At 37.6% G+C, this 15,699-nt stretch overlaps 3 protein-coding genes across 4 annotated transcripts in view; all 3 read right to left on the bottom strand.

The window, feature by feature from the left end:
* The window catches only part of LOC141597281 (putative RNA-dependent RNA polymerase 5), a 198,107-nt gene that overhangs the window by 21,765 nt on the left and 160,643 nt on the right, over positions 1 to 15,699 (bottom strand). The window lies entirely within an intron of this gene.
* On the bottom strand, positions 5,269 to 7,136 carry LOC141595720 (F-box/FBD/LRR-repeat protein At4g26340-like). Its single transcript, XM_074415684.1, has 3 exons — positions 5,684 to 7,136; positions 5,574 to 5,631; positions 5,269 to 5,398 (listed from the first exon to the last, which is right to left on the bottom strand). Exons 1-3 carry the CDS (start codon positions 7,134 to 7,136, stop codon positions 5,269 to 5,271), a joined length of 1,641 nt encoding a protein of 546 aa, XP_074271785.1.
* LOC141595719 (F-box/FBD/LRR-repeat protein At5g53840-like) lies at positions 12,776 to 14,281 on the bottom strand. Its single transcript, XM_074415683.1, has one exon. It carries the CDS (start codon positions 14,279 to 14,281, stop codon positions 12,776 to 12,778), a length of 1,506 nt encoding a protein of 501 aa, XP_074271784.1.

Genomic DNA, 15,699 nt, shown 5'->3' with positions numbered 1-15,699 from the left:
TTTATTTGAGAATCTTATCTTAACTCGGACCAATCGTATGTCGACAACACATATCCTATCCACCCCACACTCTACTTTCACATATTATTATATAATAGTATATATATTATTGTTATTATTTACGGAGTACTACATTATTATTATTATTATTATATATAGTATGGTTAGTAGTAGTACTACCCGTGTGACGTCCACCCTGCACACCCTTGCTTATTATTATTATTTTATAAATTATTATATATATATTAATATTATTATGTTTGTGTAGGGACTTTTGTTGTCACCTTATACGCCCCACCTCCCTTCTTTTCCCCTTCTTCTTTTGACTTTCTCTGCACAATGCACATCCAACTTTCACATATTATATTATATGTATTATTATTACAATCAATCTTCCTTGTGTTGGGTTACCATTTGTGGCTCATAATTTAAAATGATAACAAAATGGGTTAGTGGAGAAAGGGGATTACATGAATAGTATTACAAAGAGATAAAAAGTGGGTATTTTGTAAGGCAAAATGGTATCCGTCACTCCAAAGTGACGGGTATATCATGTCTACCGTAAGAATTTGTGTTATTATTATATATATTATTATCACTATTATTATTGTTGTTGTTTGTTCATGCCATCATGCGTGTCCCTGCTTATACTATTATAATTCTATTATTATTATTAAATACCTACCACTAATCGTATGATGACAAAACAAGCATAACACAACCTTTAAGCCTACATATACCTACCCATTTGAACGATAATTCAAGAACAATACAAGCAACCTTTCACGCAATTCGAGGGAGAAAAAGTGAGGGCAGGCCTTGGCAGTGCAGCAGGGAAGGGCTACGGCCATTTGTCGACGGTCATAGGCGGCTGTGGTGGTGGTTTTAGTGGCGGTAAAGGTAGTAGTTCAATCCATGCTCTGTTTTTCTCGTTTTAGAGTCGGGTTTTGGTTGGGGTTGCGTGTCTCAGGGAAGGAATAAGGGTGGTTGGTGTCGGGGTAATGGTGTTGGGTGGTCTGAGTCGCCTCTTTTGGTGGCGGTCAGGTGGGCTGTAGGTGGTGGTGGTGGTAGAGGAAGGTGGCAGCGACATGGGGGGGTGTTTAACGGGTTAGTTACGGTTTTCAGGCGAGTTCAGGTGGTTAGGATTGGGGTGGCGCCACCGTTGACTCGGGGGAGGTCGACACGGTGGTGCCATGGTGTCTAGATGCGTGGTCTGACGACGAGTAAGGTGGTGGTGATTTGACAGGTGCTAAGTGACAGTCGCGGTGGTTGTAGGATGAGGTTCAGAGGGTGTTTGGTGAGGTTTAGCGGTGAACCTGGCCATATGTCAGCCCTGGCTCGACTCGCCGGCGGCGGTCGACCAGGCTGGCGGTGGTTGTTGGTGGTGGGGTCGAAGTGGGCAGCATGTGCGGTGGCTGTCGTGGTGGTGAAGGTGGCGCGTGAAGGGTGGGGGTGAGAGCGAAGGTGTGCGTGTGTGTAGTCGGGTTTGATTCGTTGTCTTTATTATTTAAATTATCGTGTTTAGTAGTTAAATGAACTTCCGAGTTATTTAAAGACGGGTTTTCATAATTTAATCATTATATTTCGTAATGGGTCGCATTCTTAATTAATTTATTAATTCCCGAGTGCATTTAAATAATTAAAGACGGGTTAAGACGGGTTGTGAGTTGTTCAATAATTAATTCGGGTTTCTCTTAATCGAATAATTCGTTTAATCCTTTAATTATCATTTGATTTAATTCCCGAGTCATTTGAATAAATGATTCCCGAGTCAATTAAATAATTTATTTAATTTAATCCCCGAGTTGATTAAAATAATTAGAGATGGATTTTGAGTCGGGACTGGTTAAAATGGAAAGTTACTATATCGGGAAAGTTTCTATTTTGGGAGATCTCTATATTTAGTAGTTAGTAATTATATTATTATAATTGTTTTAGGTGACGAATTCGTGATGGATCGATAATCAAATTCATTGCTTTATTTTTGGATCGCTTAAATCGCTTAATTGGATTTCTTTGGCACTTTGAGGTAGGGAAATACACTTGTCCTATTATCGTCATAGTGGAATTGTGTTGACTTGAATTCCTGGTTGTTAATTTACGTTATCATTTATATTCGGAAAGGTGATTGACTGATTTGATCGTATTGAGTATGATATCACAACATCGGGTAACTGGCATGACTTTATGATTTATCAGTTCAGTGAATTATATACATATTGCATTACATTAATTCTTGTTGAGCATTTCATATGCATTGGAGTTGGAGGATGATGTGGTGGTGACGGTGTTGAGATACGATGTGATGTTGTGATAAGGCCCAGGCGGGTTCTGCAGGACTTGCCCTGGTGTCCTCAGCCATTGAGCTGGTATATCGACGACGGTCGATTGTTGTGTCTGCCGGGGATCGGTATGGCCGGGCGTAAGGGGATATGAGATATGAGATTGAGTTGAGATGGCGATGGAGGTGGCGGAGTATCATGCATATCATATTTATTGTTTTATTGTTTTCCCTACTCAACCTCGCGGTTGACCCTGTGTATTCGTGAACACCTGTGACGACCCAAATATTGGCGAGCAGACTTGACAGGTTAAGAGATAGAACGGGAGCTGGATGGGCGTGAGACACTGGATCAGACGACTTAGTAGCTAGATCATCATCTAGAAGACTTTCACTTTTATTTATGTTAGTTCTTGTAATTCGACGTAAAGAGGTTTTGTAATAATTAAGTTAAAATATTATATAAATTGCCTTGGAGTTTAATTTGTTATTCACTACCTCGGGAAACCGAGATGGTAACAGTCCGTTTTATTAGGGAATGTCTTGACGAGGACTTCTTTTATAAACCGGAGTGTTACATATATCCTGTCACGTCTCGACGAGGAGGAATGATAGTGATTTTAAGCAGCTCCAGAACCTCGGCATTGCCTAACAAGTAGGTAAGTAGGGGCAATAACATATCCTCAAGCCCAACAACAAACGGGTGCGCTAATATCTCGATTCTCTTCACAGGAGTTATTAGACATTGAGGTGCGGAATCTGGTAATGACCAATTATGCTTTGTTGGTTGTAAATATTCGGATAAGTCGAAGATAAGGACCTCTAAGATAGGGCATTGTTGGAGTAAACCCAAGCCTTCCAGGCCGTTCAATGCGCCTAAATCATGACACACCCTAAAGCGTAAATGAGTCAGGCACCTGAAGGTTATTGTCGAAGCTATGGAAGGTGTCGGGTTTTGATAACCAGAAGTCAGTGACCTTACACCGGATACAATACTGAAAAGGTTGGAAGGTAGGAAGATATCTCTACCCTTGTTATCAGTCCATGGTGAAATTGAACAAGTAAGCAACGCGGTTGGGGAATCCACAAACGATATTTTGTAAGGCAGCATTTTGTAGTAGATGTATTTGTTGGCATGAAAGCTCAGGTACTCCAATTTAGGTGCTCTTGTACTCCAAGGTTTTCAAACAACCCAATTACGGAGTAGTATTTATATTTGAGGGCTTCACCACTAGATTTCACTTGATTTCGAAACGGGTTAATTCGGTTCGGTTAAACTCGGGTTGACTTTAATTTTGGGGTCAGTTTGATTTCGATTGAGTTCATTTCAGTTAGCCATTTGTCCTATTTTGAGTCGGATACAATTTTGGTCAGGTTAATATCAATTCGGTTGAGTTTCAAGTTATACTTTTCTCGAGCTAAGGGTAACAAAAAAAACTAACTTAAATGTACCTTATGCTTTTCAATTTAAGTATAATAATTCATAATACCAATAATAAATAAAGAATAAATAAATAAAAACTAAAATATGAGTGTTTTTATTAGAAAATAAATATTTTGAGTTTATGTCAACAAGTTCCGGTTTTATCGGTTATATTCAAGTTCCAATATCATTCGGTTATTATTGAATTCGGTTCAGTTTTAGTTCGATTCGAAATGAGTCGGGTTTTTGGTACTATTCATGTTTCTCAAATCGGGTATTCGATCAGTTATCAATTTAGATCTTTTCGATCGATTGTTCAGGTTCAGGTTCAGGTTCATTATATTTCTCATGTCGGATAGGAATAAATTTTAGAATTATTGACTCGATACTTGACCACTACGGTTTCGGGTTCAGCTCGACATTAGTTTTATGACTTGATATACGATGTGATATCCATGCTAATTGCTAGTCAAGGTGAAATTTTTTTGAGCAAGGTTTAACATTGGTGTTATATGACCTTGTGTTGGTAATGGAAATATTAGCACATGAGGTGAAGTTGAGCCTTGATTATCCATGCTAATTGCTAGTCAAAGTGAAATTTTTTTGAGGCAAGAAATGAAAAAAAAACTTGGATTTTGAAATAGGATTGTAAGGGTTGAGATTTCCTTTCTTTTTCTATCTAACATTATACTTCATATCTCTATTTAATATATAGTAGTGCATATGTTACTACCATGTGAGCTTTTTTTTCTTAAATAAGGGTCAGAAGTTCGATTTCTAACTCTTGCGAATCGAGAAATCAAACTTAAGCTGGAGTTTACTCATTGAAATCAAATGAAGTTCGATTTCAAGTAATCCGAAATAAATTGCCCCATGTCTAGTTGTGTACATAACGTTATGGAATTCTCTATATGCATGAGTGACTTGCAAATAAGCTAACAAGTCCTGTAAGAGATGGTTTCTCATAAGTTTATCACAAATTCTTGTTTCAGACGGACACTTTTGGTCTTATTTGTAAGACGGATAAAATGTTGCCATTTTTTAAGAAAATGTAACCAATTAATTCACAAAATGTTATGACTAGAGGTGTCATTTTTTTACCCTGAAAATGATGTGAACAATAATGGTAACATGTTATCAGAAAATAACAACATTTTATTGTAAAATGATGACATGTTACCCGTCTTATTTCAGACCAAAAGCAATGGTCTTAAGAAAAACGGACTGTAAGTTTATTAGGAGACTAATTATGAGGTAGAAATGGTAGCTGAAGTAATAAAATGAGTACGAATAGTATAAATGAGCGTACTAATAAAAATGGGCACAATAGACCATAAAATGGTTATGTTTGTTATGCAAACATGTACTAAAAATGGGCACAAGAGACGATTAATAAGCAGCACTTTCAATGACATCAATTCATCACAACAAGTGAACTACTGAACTGGACAAGAAATCTAAAACAAAATTAGGACAACAAATCTACTAAGCTCTCACAAATGGTATTCTGATTAACGGACGCATCTTCAAAAACCTTGGTGAAGAAATGGTAGACACGCGAGACTTAAAATCCTCGTGCTAAAGAGCGTGGAGGTTCGAGTCCTCTCCAAGGCATAAAATCGAGAATGCTGATTGATTTCCATAAAAACTCTTGCTTTTTCTGACCCTTCTTTTCACCCATCGCCAACCCAAATCTACAACATAGTAACGGATGAATTATGGGCAGGAATACCAATGTAATGATACAGAACATAGAGAAACATAAATATTCTCTCCGTCTCATTCATTTGTTTATCTTTGTTATTCTTTGTAAATAAATGAATCGGATCGAGAAGGGAGTATAAAACTCAACAGCAAAACAACAACAACATCAGAGCGTTAATCACAAATTGATTTGGGGTTGGCTGACATGAATCATCCTTTACAACTGTCCATGCGAAAAAAATAGAAAAGAAAAAGTGAAAAACAAAAGGGGATACCTTTTTTAGCTAATACGCTGCGATCGGGACTATAGAATTCAACTTGGGACTGTGGAGAACTTCTAGGGACCTTGAACAGTTCCTTGATCAAGTGTAGTTCATTGTAGTTTGCTGAACTATATCCTGTCACGTCTCGACGAGGAGGACTGATAGTGAATTTAAGCAGCTCCAGAACCTCGGCATTGCCTAACAAGTAGCTAAGTAGGGGCAATAACATATCCTCAAGCCCAACAACAAAGCGGTGTGCTAATATCTCGATTCTCTTGACATGAGTTACTAGACATTGGGGTGCGGAATCAGGTAATGACCAATTATGCTTTGTTGGTTGTAAATATTCGGATAAGTCGAAGGTAAGGACCTCTAAGACAGGGCATTGTTGGAGTAAAGCCAACCCGTTTAAATCACGACGCACCAAAAACAGTAAATGAGTAAGGCAGCTGAAGGTTATTGTCGAAGCTATGAAAGGTGTCGGATTCTGATCAGCAGTAGTCAATGATCTTACACCGGAAATAACGGTAAATAAATTCGAAGGGAGGAAGATATCTCTACCGTGGTGATCAGTCCATGGAGAAATTGAACAAGTAAGCAACGCGGTTGGGGAATCCACAAACGATATTTTGTAAGACGATAGCATTTTGTAGTAGCCGTACTTGTTGGCATGAAAGCTCAAGTACTCCAATTTAGGTGCATCAATTACAAGATCGGTGGGATTATATAACTGCATCTCCAAGCGCTTCAAATTCCGACTTGACAAGTTAACAATAATCGGATTATCATTCACAGCAGGCCGTGAAATAATTGAACAGTACAAAATTTCAAGTGACGGGGAAGAAGATACAAGCTTTTCCAAAATCCAAGGATCGTGACAACATAAATTAACAAAAAGTTTTTTCAAATTAGGGAGATGAAACGATGAATTGCGGTACTTAACATGGTCATGGTCATTGTCGAGGATAAACCACATTGGAGTAAGTTGAAGGACTTCCAAAGATGGTGTTTGGAATATCCAAAGCGGAGGAACCGGAAACGACATACCCGGCACATGTGGATCGAGTAATACTCTCAATTTTCGAAGATGGTTTTTATGAAGAGATGCCCAATCATACCATGAAACTATATTATCAGTGTTGTATTTATCTTCACCTTTATTATCCTGATCATGATTTTCAAATCCGTCATAACGGAGGTGGAAACTCAAATTACGAATGAACGGAGACGAAGCTAGTTTCGGGAGGACATTCTGTACGAGAGACCGTACATTACCAAGACTATTAGGGTGAGTGTAAGTAGGGTACGATGTGATATCGATGTTTATGTCAGTGAGATGGGTCCACATCCATCGCCATCGTCGTGATAACACGGCTGTAGCGATGGCGGTTTTTAAAGGTAGTAGAGACAGTATCTCCAATAATAGGTGGTCTGGTAATCCATTCAATCTCTCGTTGCGTTCCATCCTGTTCTGCCGAATCGGGTTTTCTTGAATTAGAATATTTGAATGGAGGGTATATATATAAATATCGGTATTCCTAGTTAGGTTATAGTTTATACTAATTTTATTTTATTGTATTTTATTTAAAAGTTATATAGTATTATAATTTGATGAAAAAATTATGTTTAATTAAGAAAATCTAATTTATTTCCTTATTTAAGTGGTTGCACTTAGGAAATTAGGAAAATCTAATATTTGTTATCATATTCCGTATGATACCAATCCCCTATATACTAAATGAATAGGTGAACTCTATCATTTTCCCGCCAAAAAGCATATTTCAAAAAGGAAACTAATGATAATTATATTTACTAAATAAGGAAACTAACAATGACAATTTATTTCATCTATTATATTTTCATTAAAATTAATCTTTTCAACAAATTATATTATTTTCACTAAACTCTAAAATATATTATTTTAATTAAAATAAAAAAATTTGATATAAAACTATAAATTGCTAAATATTTTATTGACCCATATTCTGTATAAAAACGTTCGTTGTTTATTAATTTCGTGACAAAAAAATTGAAATAAAAATAAAAATTGAAACTCATTAGTTTTATGCTATAAAAATGTTCTCATTAAAATATATTTCAACTCATTACTCAATTCTTTTAACTAATTTTCAATTCTAACTTTTATTTATCAAATCAAAATACAATGATGACAAATGTAAACAATTATAAGGTACCAATATTATATAAGTAATTTTATAAAAAAAATATTAAACTTTAAGTACCGTGCATATAATGCACGGGGTCTAAACTAGTTCGACATCAATATGGAGATTGACTATGTTGAGTTATTTACTCTACTACACAACGTCTTCCCTAAATTAATTTCGCCTTAGCTTACATCCCTTGCTTGGGTTTGAATCTCCGTCTTAGTGATTCTGACATCGAAGAGTATGTTCAGCGTGTTTGTGACACGATTCGCTATGTCTTGCAACCCTTATTACATACTCGTATTTAATTATAATTTTTCTCTTATGCTTTTAATTGGGTATGAAATGGTTGTATTTGTTAGACGAGAGATACAGATACTCTCTCTATATGTAGTTTTTGCTTAGACAAGAGTCACCGGTATTACAATAGTCCATCAGGAGGCGGGTTAGGAATAATGCTACAATAACAAAGTCAATTTTACGAAATGAATTAACAAAGCTCGGTACAATAGTCCATCAGAATTTTCCATTGTTTGAAACTTCTTTATATATAGTTCATGAAACTGTTTTTGAAAGTAAAAATTATTGGGGCAACTGCTTTGTTTGTGTCATGGGCGAACCCTGGATTTATTTTCCAGGGTATCAAAAAAAAAGTATAGCTTGGAGGCTTTGTCTCATCAACTCCACTATTAGTACCATTCCCTCTCACTCCATGCAATGCATTCGCCTCCCCTCCTCCATCCTCAGTGATATTGATAAGATTACTAGATCCTTTCTCTGGTCGGGAGCCTCTTCCAAAAAGCTTCACCTCTCGAACTGGGATCTGGTGACCCTCCCTTTGGCCCATGGGGGCCTCGGTGTCAAGGCTGCCCGATCTCTCAACGATGCCTACTCGATGAAACTCAGTTGGAACATTCTCCTGAACAAGAACTCCCTGATTTCCGTCGCTATTCGAAGCAAGTACCCGACCCCTTCTCCCTATTCCTTTCGATTGGGCTCCCACATCTGGAAAAATGTGGGTGTCGGTCTCCCCCTCCTCCAGGACCACACCATTTGGTCCATCGGTGATGGAGCTTCAGTCTGCCTTTGGTCAGACTGTTGGTCCTCCCTTGGCCCCCTCCGTGCGGTTATTCAGGGTCCCCTCACCTCCTCTTCTTCCAATGCCAAACTGCAGTCTCTCATTATTAATGGCGCTTGGATTTTTGACAGCCTTGACTTTGTCCTCCCTGACGACATGTTAAACACTATTCTTGCCATTCCCCTCCCCTCCGCCAGCAAACCTGATCTCCTTACCACTAACCTTGCCCCTAAGGGTAAATTTTCGATTAGTTCTGCCTACTCCTCCCTGCTCAATTTGAGTAACCACCCCCCCACCTTCACTCCTACCCTTGAGTGGCTTTGGGACCTCCCCACTCTTCCAAAAATCAAGTTTTTCCTTTGGCTTGTGTGGTGGGACAAGTTACCACACAAGTTGACTCTCTTCAAAAGAAACATCATTCCCTCCCCGTCTTGCCTCCTGTGCCCCAACCCCTCCCTTAAGGAATCATCTCTCCACCTCCTTCGTGACTGTAGTATTGCTTCCTCCGTTTGGTCCCTCCTCAATGTCGACCATTCTTTCTTTTCTCTCGACCTCCAACCCTGGATCCACGAGAATTGTACCTCTCGTAATTCGTCTTGGGCTACCCTTTTTTCCGTTATCTTGTGGCGCCTTTGGGTTCAAAGATGTGACTCTACTTTCAATGCCACCCCTCCCAGACCGTCCCTCCTTTTCCGTGATGCCACGATCAATCTTGCCTTGTCTTGGGCCGCTGCTTCGTCACCCAGTCTACCACCCTCTCCATCCGTGGTTACCTCTGCCTCTTGCTACCCTTGTAGCTGGGCCCTTCCCCCGCTTGGTTGGTTTAAAATCAACGTTGATGCGGCTTTCTCCCTCCCCTCCTCCTTAGCTTGTATTGGGTGTGTGGTCAGGAATGATTTAGGGTCTTGGGTGCGGGGTTGGTCTAGACGTTTTCCTGCCCCTACCCCCTTTGTTAGTGAGGTTTTAGCCATTAGGGAGGGTCTAAGAGCCGGCCTTGCGTCCATGGATAGTGTTATTATTGCCTCGGACTGCTTCATTGCGGTTACTTCTATTTTGAGCGAGGCCCAGCCCTGTGGTCAATTTGCTAATGTTATTCTTGAGTGTAGGGACCTGTTGGAAAGCTCCACCCGGTTGAAGATCGCTTTTGAGAAGAGATCGGCCAATGGTGTTGCAGATGCTCTCGCCAAAGCCGGTTTAGTTGATAGTAGTCCTAGTAATGGTTGTATTAATTGGGACTTCGCCCCACCTTTCGTTCTTCGTTTATGTACTATTGACTTTGTAGCGGCTATTGAGCCCCTCCCTCCCGACCCCCCACCGTGATGTCCCCGAACTCTTTGTACTTTTTTCTTGTGTTTTAATTTAATGTACTACTTTCTTCCAAAAAAAAAAAAAAAAAAGTATAGCTTATAAATCAATACTATATATTAATTCCAGAAACCAAGGGACCTCCATGTAATTAAATAAATCTATATACATTAATTATACTATATAGTTTTAAATCGCTAGCGTCGTGTGATGGACCTGAACAAGGGACTTCAATGTAAATATTATATAGTTTTGGTTAAAAGTATAAATTTAGAGAATATTAGAATATGGCGAGTTTCCTTAAATAAACGGGTCCCACTTATGGTATTAATTAGTATAAATATGTTAATTATTTAACATACATAAATATAATATAAGTATATGTTATATTTTGGAAACTATTAAAAGGTAAGTAAATCAATTCAGATTTCCAAAAATATAATATTCCATAATTCATTAGATTTGTAATTTAATTAGTAAATAATAATGATTACTCTTAAATAATATTCTAATCTAATATTTCAGATTTATTTAAATAAATAACTCTAATACAACTAGATAATCAACTATTATGATAGTAACCTTCCATGTGAGTAGTAAAAGCAACAATAATATATAACAATGGGAGTAGTGAAAGTCATACTAGCAGCAACGAGGTAGTGAAATTAACAATAATAAATGTGGGAGTAGTGAAAGAAAAAATAATGACGGCGGGAGAAGTGAAAGTAATAATAGTCACAACACATGTAATGAAAGTAACAGTAGGAACAACAGAAAGAGTATGAAAAATTAACTAACAATTCAATTTTAAGAAAATATTAATTTATTTAAATATACGAGTTTGACAAAACTAACGGGTTAATCGTAAAAATAGCATAAATAGTAAAACAAACAACAGTAACCGAAGAAGTAGTAAACGTAATAGTATTAACAGGGGATGTAGTGGAAGTAATAATATTAACAGCGGGAGAGGTGAACGTGTCTCATATTGATTAATTTTACCTCTCATCATAATTTCAATATAGAAATTGTAAATGTATGTGTTAACCAAATTTAGAGAAATCATATTTCATAGAAAATAAAATTTAAATGTTAAATAAATATAGCCCGGGCGTAGCCGGGCACCAAACCTAGTATAAAAAATATTGAGAGCCAAAAAAAAAAGGAATATACATGCAATGGGATTTGAACCATAAGAAATTTATTGTTCATTTAATGGGATAACATTTACTTATCTACTCCCTCCGTCCCGGTTAATTGTTGTCAATTGGTGTTTTGGCACAAAGACCAAGGAAAGACGAAGAGGCCAATTACTACATCCAAGTGGAACAAATTGAGTGTGAATGATCAAATTGTTCATCAAGTTCTTTCTTAAAATAGAAAGGACAACAACTCATTGAGACAACCGGGAGGGACAGAGGGAGTTTTATTTAGCAATATTTCAGGTAGCAAAAATCCGTCTTCTAAACCAATGTTTTCATGTTTATTCCACGGGCGTTGTTGTCGCTATTACTCTTCTATTTTTCATACAATCCATATTACAGTACAATTCATAATATTTGAGTATGTTCCGTCTATCTTGATATTTCTGCTGTTTTTGATATGTATATACTCACTTTCTTTGTCAAACATTAATATATCAAATTCAGCAATTTCTCCTGGTCGAGCTACTGTTCCATCCCGGAAACAATGTCCAGGTCAACACGCTCAAAGACGAGGCAAACCGCATCACATCCCATTTAATTGTTTCGAAATCTGGTCTTAAAAAATACATAAGTTTAAAATTAAATAGTAGTACCGAATATTAAAGCAAATCCGTCAACAAGTGAATTACTGAGCCTCCAACAATCTCTCGATCAAGGGTACTTGATCATACATCATACGGCCCTACACACCATACAGGTCCTAGTATTTTTTATGAGATGCATTAGAGCTCTCGCAGTTGGTGTTCTGATTAACCGATGCATGTTCAAAAATGTTGTGTATACCCGCCAACGCACTTGTGTAAATTTGGTCCATAAAATCTCTTGCTTCTTTTGACCCTTCACTTTGCAATATCAGGTTTTCAAAATTGCAGAGAATTTCCTTACGCCAAGCTAAACCTACAACATGAATCGGCAAATATAGGTATAACGGACGTATGGGCAGCAGGGCAGGTACACCAATGTAATGAGAAACCAGCATACAACACAGGAGAATAGTGATACAGAAAGTAGAGAAACATAAATATTTTCTACGTCTCATTCATTTGTTTACCTTTGTTATTATTTATAAAAAATGAATAGGACAGAGGGAGGGAGGGAGGGAGTATAAAATAACAAGAGCGCAAACATAAGTTCAATGCATAAACATATTAGATTACATGAGCCTCCATTACCTTCATTTTCTTCATTTGTAACATCATCTTTTCCGACTAAAGTGAATCATCTCTAATACTGTCCAGCATCATCGCCAATCCTACAAATAAATAAAAACAAAACAAACAGTTTTAAGCTAAATACGGATATGTTTGTCTTAAGAGAAAACGATTGAAAACCATAAATAATGAGACTACTAAAGTAACAAGGATGTGATGGAAGGAGCAAAGTCGATACCTCCTTCGCCTAATACGCTGCGATCGGGACTATAGAATTCAACTTGGGACTGTGGAGAACACCTAGGGACCTTGAACACTTCCTTGATCAATTGTATTTCATAGTACCTCGCTGAACTATATCCTGTCACGTCTCGACGAGGAGGAATGATAGTGATTTTAAGCAGCTCCAGAACCCCGGCATTGCCTAACAAGTAGTTGAGTAGGTGCAATAACATGTCCTCAAGCCCAACAATAAACGGGTGCGCTAATATCTCGATTCTCTTGACATGAGTTACTAGACATTGAGGTTTGGAATCAGGTAATGACCATTTATGCTTTTTTCGTTGTAAATATTCTGATAAGTCCAAGGTAAGGACCTCTAAGATAGGGCATTGTTGGAGTAAACCCAAGCCTTCCATGTCCTCCGCCTCGTTTAAATCACGACGCACCAAAAACCGTAAATGAGTAAGGCACCTGAAGGTTATTGTCGAAGCTATGAAAGGTGTCGGATTCTGATCAGCAGTAGTCAATGAACTTACACCGGAAATAACAGAAAATAAATTCGAAGGGAGGAAGATATCTCTACCCTGGTGATCAGTCCATGGAGAAATTGAACAAGTAAGCAACGCGGTTGGGGAATCCACAAACGATATTTTGTAAGACAGCGTTTCGTAGTTGTTGTGCTTGTTGGCATGAAAGCTCAGATACTCCAATTTAGGTGCATTGATTACGACATGGATAGGCTCAGAACATTCCATCTCCAATCGCTTCAAATTCCGATTTGATAAGTTAACAATGGTAGGATTTTCATTCCAAGTACAATACGGTAAATAAATTTGACAGGAGAAAACTTCAAGCGACGGGGAAGAAGATACTAGCTTTTCCAAAATCCAAGGGTTACGAGAATCTAATTTGACACAAACTTTTTTCAAATTAGGGAGATGAAACGATGAATTACGATACTTATCATGGTCATCGCCGAACCTAAGCCGCCATGGATTAATTTCAAGGACTTCCAAACAAGATGCTTCGAAAATCCAAAGTGGAGTATCCCAAAACATACCCGGTCCATTTGGGTCGAGTAATACTCTCAATTTTCGAAGATGGTTTTTATGACGAGATGCCCAATCATACCATGAAACTATATTATCAGTGTTGTATTTCTCTTCACCTTTAGACGTCATACGACGTATATTCTGAAATCCGTCATAACGGAGGTGGAAACTCAAATTACGAATGAACGGAGACGATGTTAGTTTGGGGAGGACATTCTGTACGAGAGACCGTAAGTTACCAAGACTATTAGGGTGAGTGTAAGTAGGGTACGATGTGATATCGATGTCGATGTCAGTGAGATGGGTCCATAGCCATCGCCATCGTCGTGATAACACGGCCGTAGCCATGGCGGTTTTCAAAGGTAGTTTAGACACTATCTCCAATAGTAGGTGCTCTGATAATCCGTTCAATCCCTTATTGCCTTCCATGATAATTGTATTATTGATAATTATTGTAGTTGGAAATCTAGAATAGACGATTAGAGCGTATAAAACTCGTGTCCCATGAAACCCTGATCAATGGTGGATGGCCACCATATCTGCTGATTCCGCTCTAACCCTAGCTTCTCTTGTTCTCCAAGGTTTTCAAACTACCCAACTTATTAGGGAGTAGTATTTATATTTGAGGGCTTCACCACTAGATTTCACTTGACAGTGGGAAAAATAAACCTTGCAAAGGGGTCATTCGGTTTAGTTTCGGAACGGGTTAAATCGGTTCGGTTAAACTCGGGTTGACTTTAGTTTTCGGGTCAGTTTGATTTCGATCGAGTTCATTTCAGTTAGCCATTTGTCCTATTTTGAGTCGGATACAATTTTGGTCAGGTTAATATCAATTCGGTTGAGTTTCAAGTTATACTTTTCTCGAGCTAAGGGTAAAAAAAAAAAAAAAAAAAACTAACTTAAATGTACCTTATGCTTTTCAATTTAAGTATAATAATTCATAATACCAATAATAAATAAAGAATAAATAAATAAAAACTAAAATATGAGTGTTTTTATAAGAAAATAAATATTTTAAGTTTATGTCAATAAGTTCCGGTTTTATCGGTTTAGATATATTCAAGTTCTAATATCATTCGGTTATTATTGAATTTGGTTCAGTTTTAGTTCGATTCGAATTGAGCCGGGTTTTTGGTACTATTCATGTTTCTCAAATCGGGTATTCGATCAGTTATCAATTCAAATCTTTTCGATCGATTGTTCGGGTTCGGGTTCATTATATTTCTCATGTCGGATAGGAATGAATTTTAGAATTATTGACTCGCTACTTGACCACTACGGCTTCGGGTTCAGCTCGACTTTAGTTGACTTGACCACGTTTGACTCAATTTTCAAGTAACTCGACTGTCATCATAATTTTCATAAATCTTGATCTCTAAACACTTTACTCATAGATGCAGAATGTAAAATAAATATCACTCAAAACCCGCTTTTAATATATCTAAAGCACCGAAATATTCTTTTCTTAATCCCTATTTAAATTGTCTTAGAGGGTGTTTGTTTCATGCGCGGGGTGATATCGAGTTGAAACTTTATACCTTATACCTTGTGTTTGTTTCAATTCTAGGTAGTATGGGGTTAGAAATCAATCAAAACTAAAAATCTTTATAATACAATTTTTTTAATAATAATTTTTAATACTATTAACGGCTTGCTTGGATTGAGGGTAATAGGAGGGGAATGAATAGGGGAGTAATATGTGAGGTGTATTTCTCATGTTTGGTATGCGGGTAATTATTCACCTCCTGGAACTATTACCCTTGTGAAGGGGTAATACATTACCCACCCTCCCCCCTGGGTAATGATTAAGGGAGTAAAAGATCTACTCAGTAATCATTACTCTTATG

Source organism: Silene latifolia, chromosome 8 (assembly GCF_048544455.1).
Source record: "Silene latifolia isolate original U9 population chromosome 8, ASM4854445v1, whole genome shotgun sequence".
NCBI lineage: Eukaryota > Viridiplantae > Streptophyta > Magnoliopsida > Caryophyllales > Caryophyllaceae > Silene > Silene latifolia.
Note: the sequence above shows the minus strand (reverse complement) of the source record. Positions and strands in the feature narration are given on the sequence as shown.

Bases quoted from the DNA above. Each gene is read 5' to 3' on its own strand.
- LOC141595719 (XM_074415683.1), bottom strand. From the start codon at position 14,281: ATGGAAGGCAATAAGGGATTGAACGGATTATCAGAGCACCTACTATTG.
- LOC141595720 (XM_074415684.1), bottom strand. From the start codon at position 7,136: ATGGAACGCAACGAGAGATTGAATGGATTACCAGACCACCTATTATTG. The intron at 5,632-5,683 runs GTATCCCCTTTT...TCGCATGGACAG, and splicing joins CAGCGTATTAGCTAAAAAAG to TTGTAAAGGATGATTCATGT. The intron at 5,399-5,573 runs GTTGTTGTTGTT...ACTATGTTGTAG, and splicing joins TTTGTGATTAACGCTCTGAT to ATTTGGGTTGGCGATGGGTG.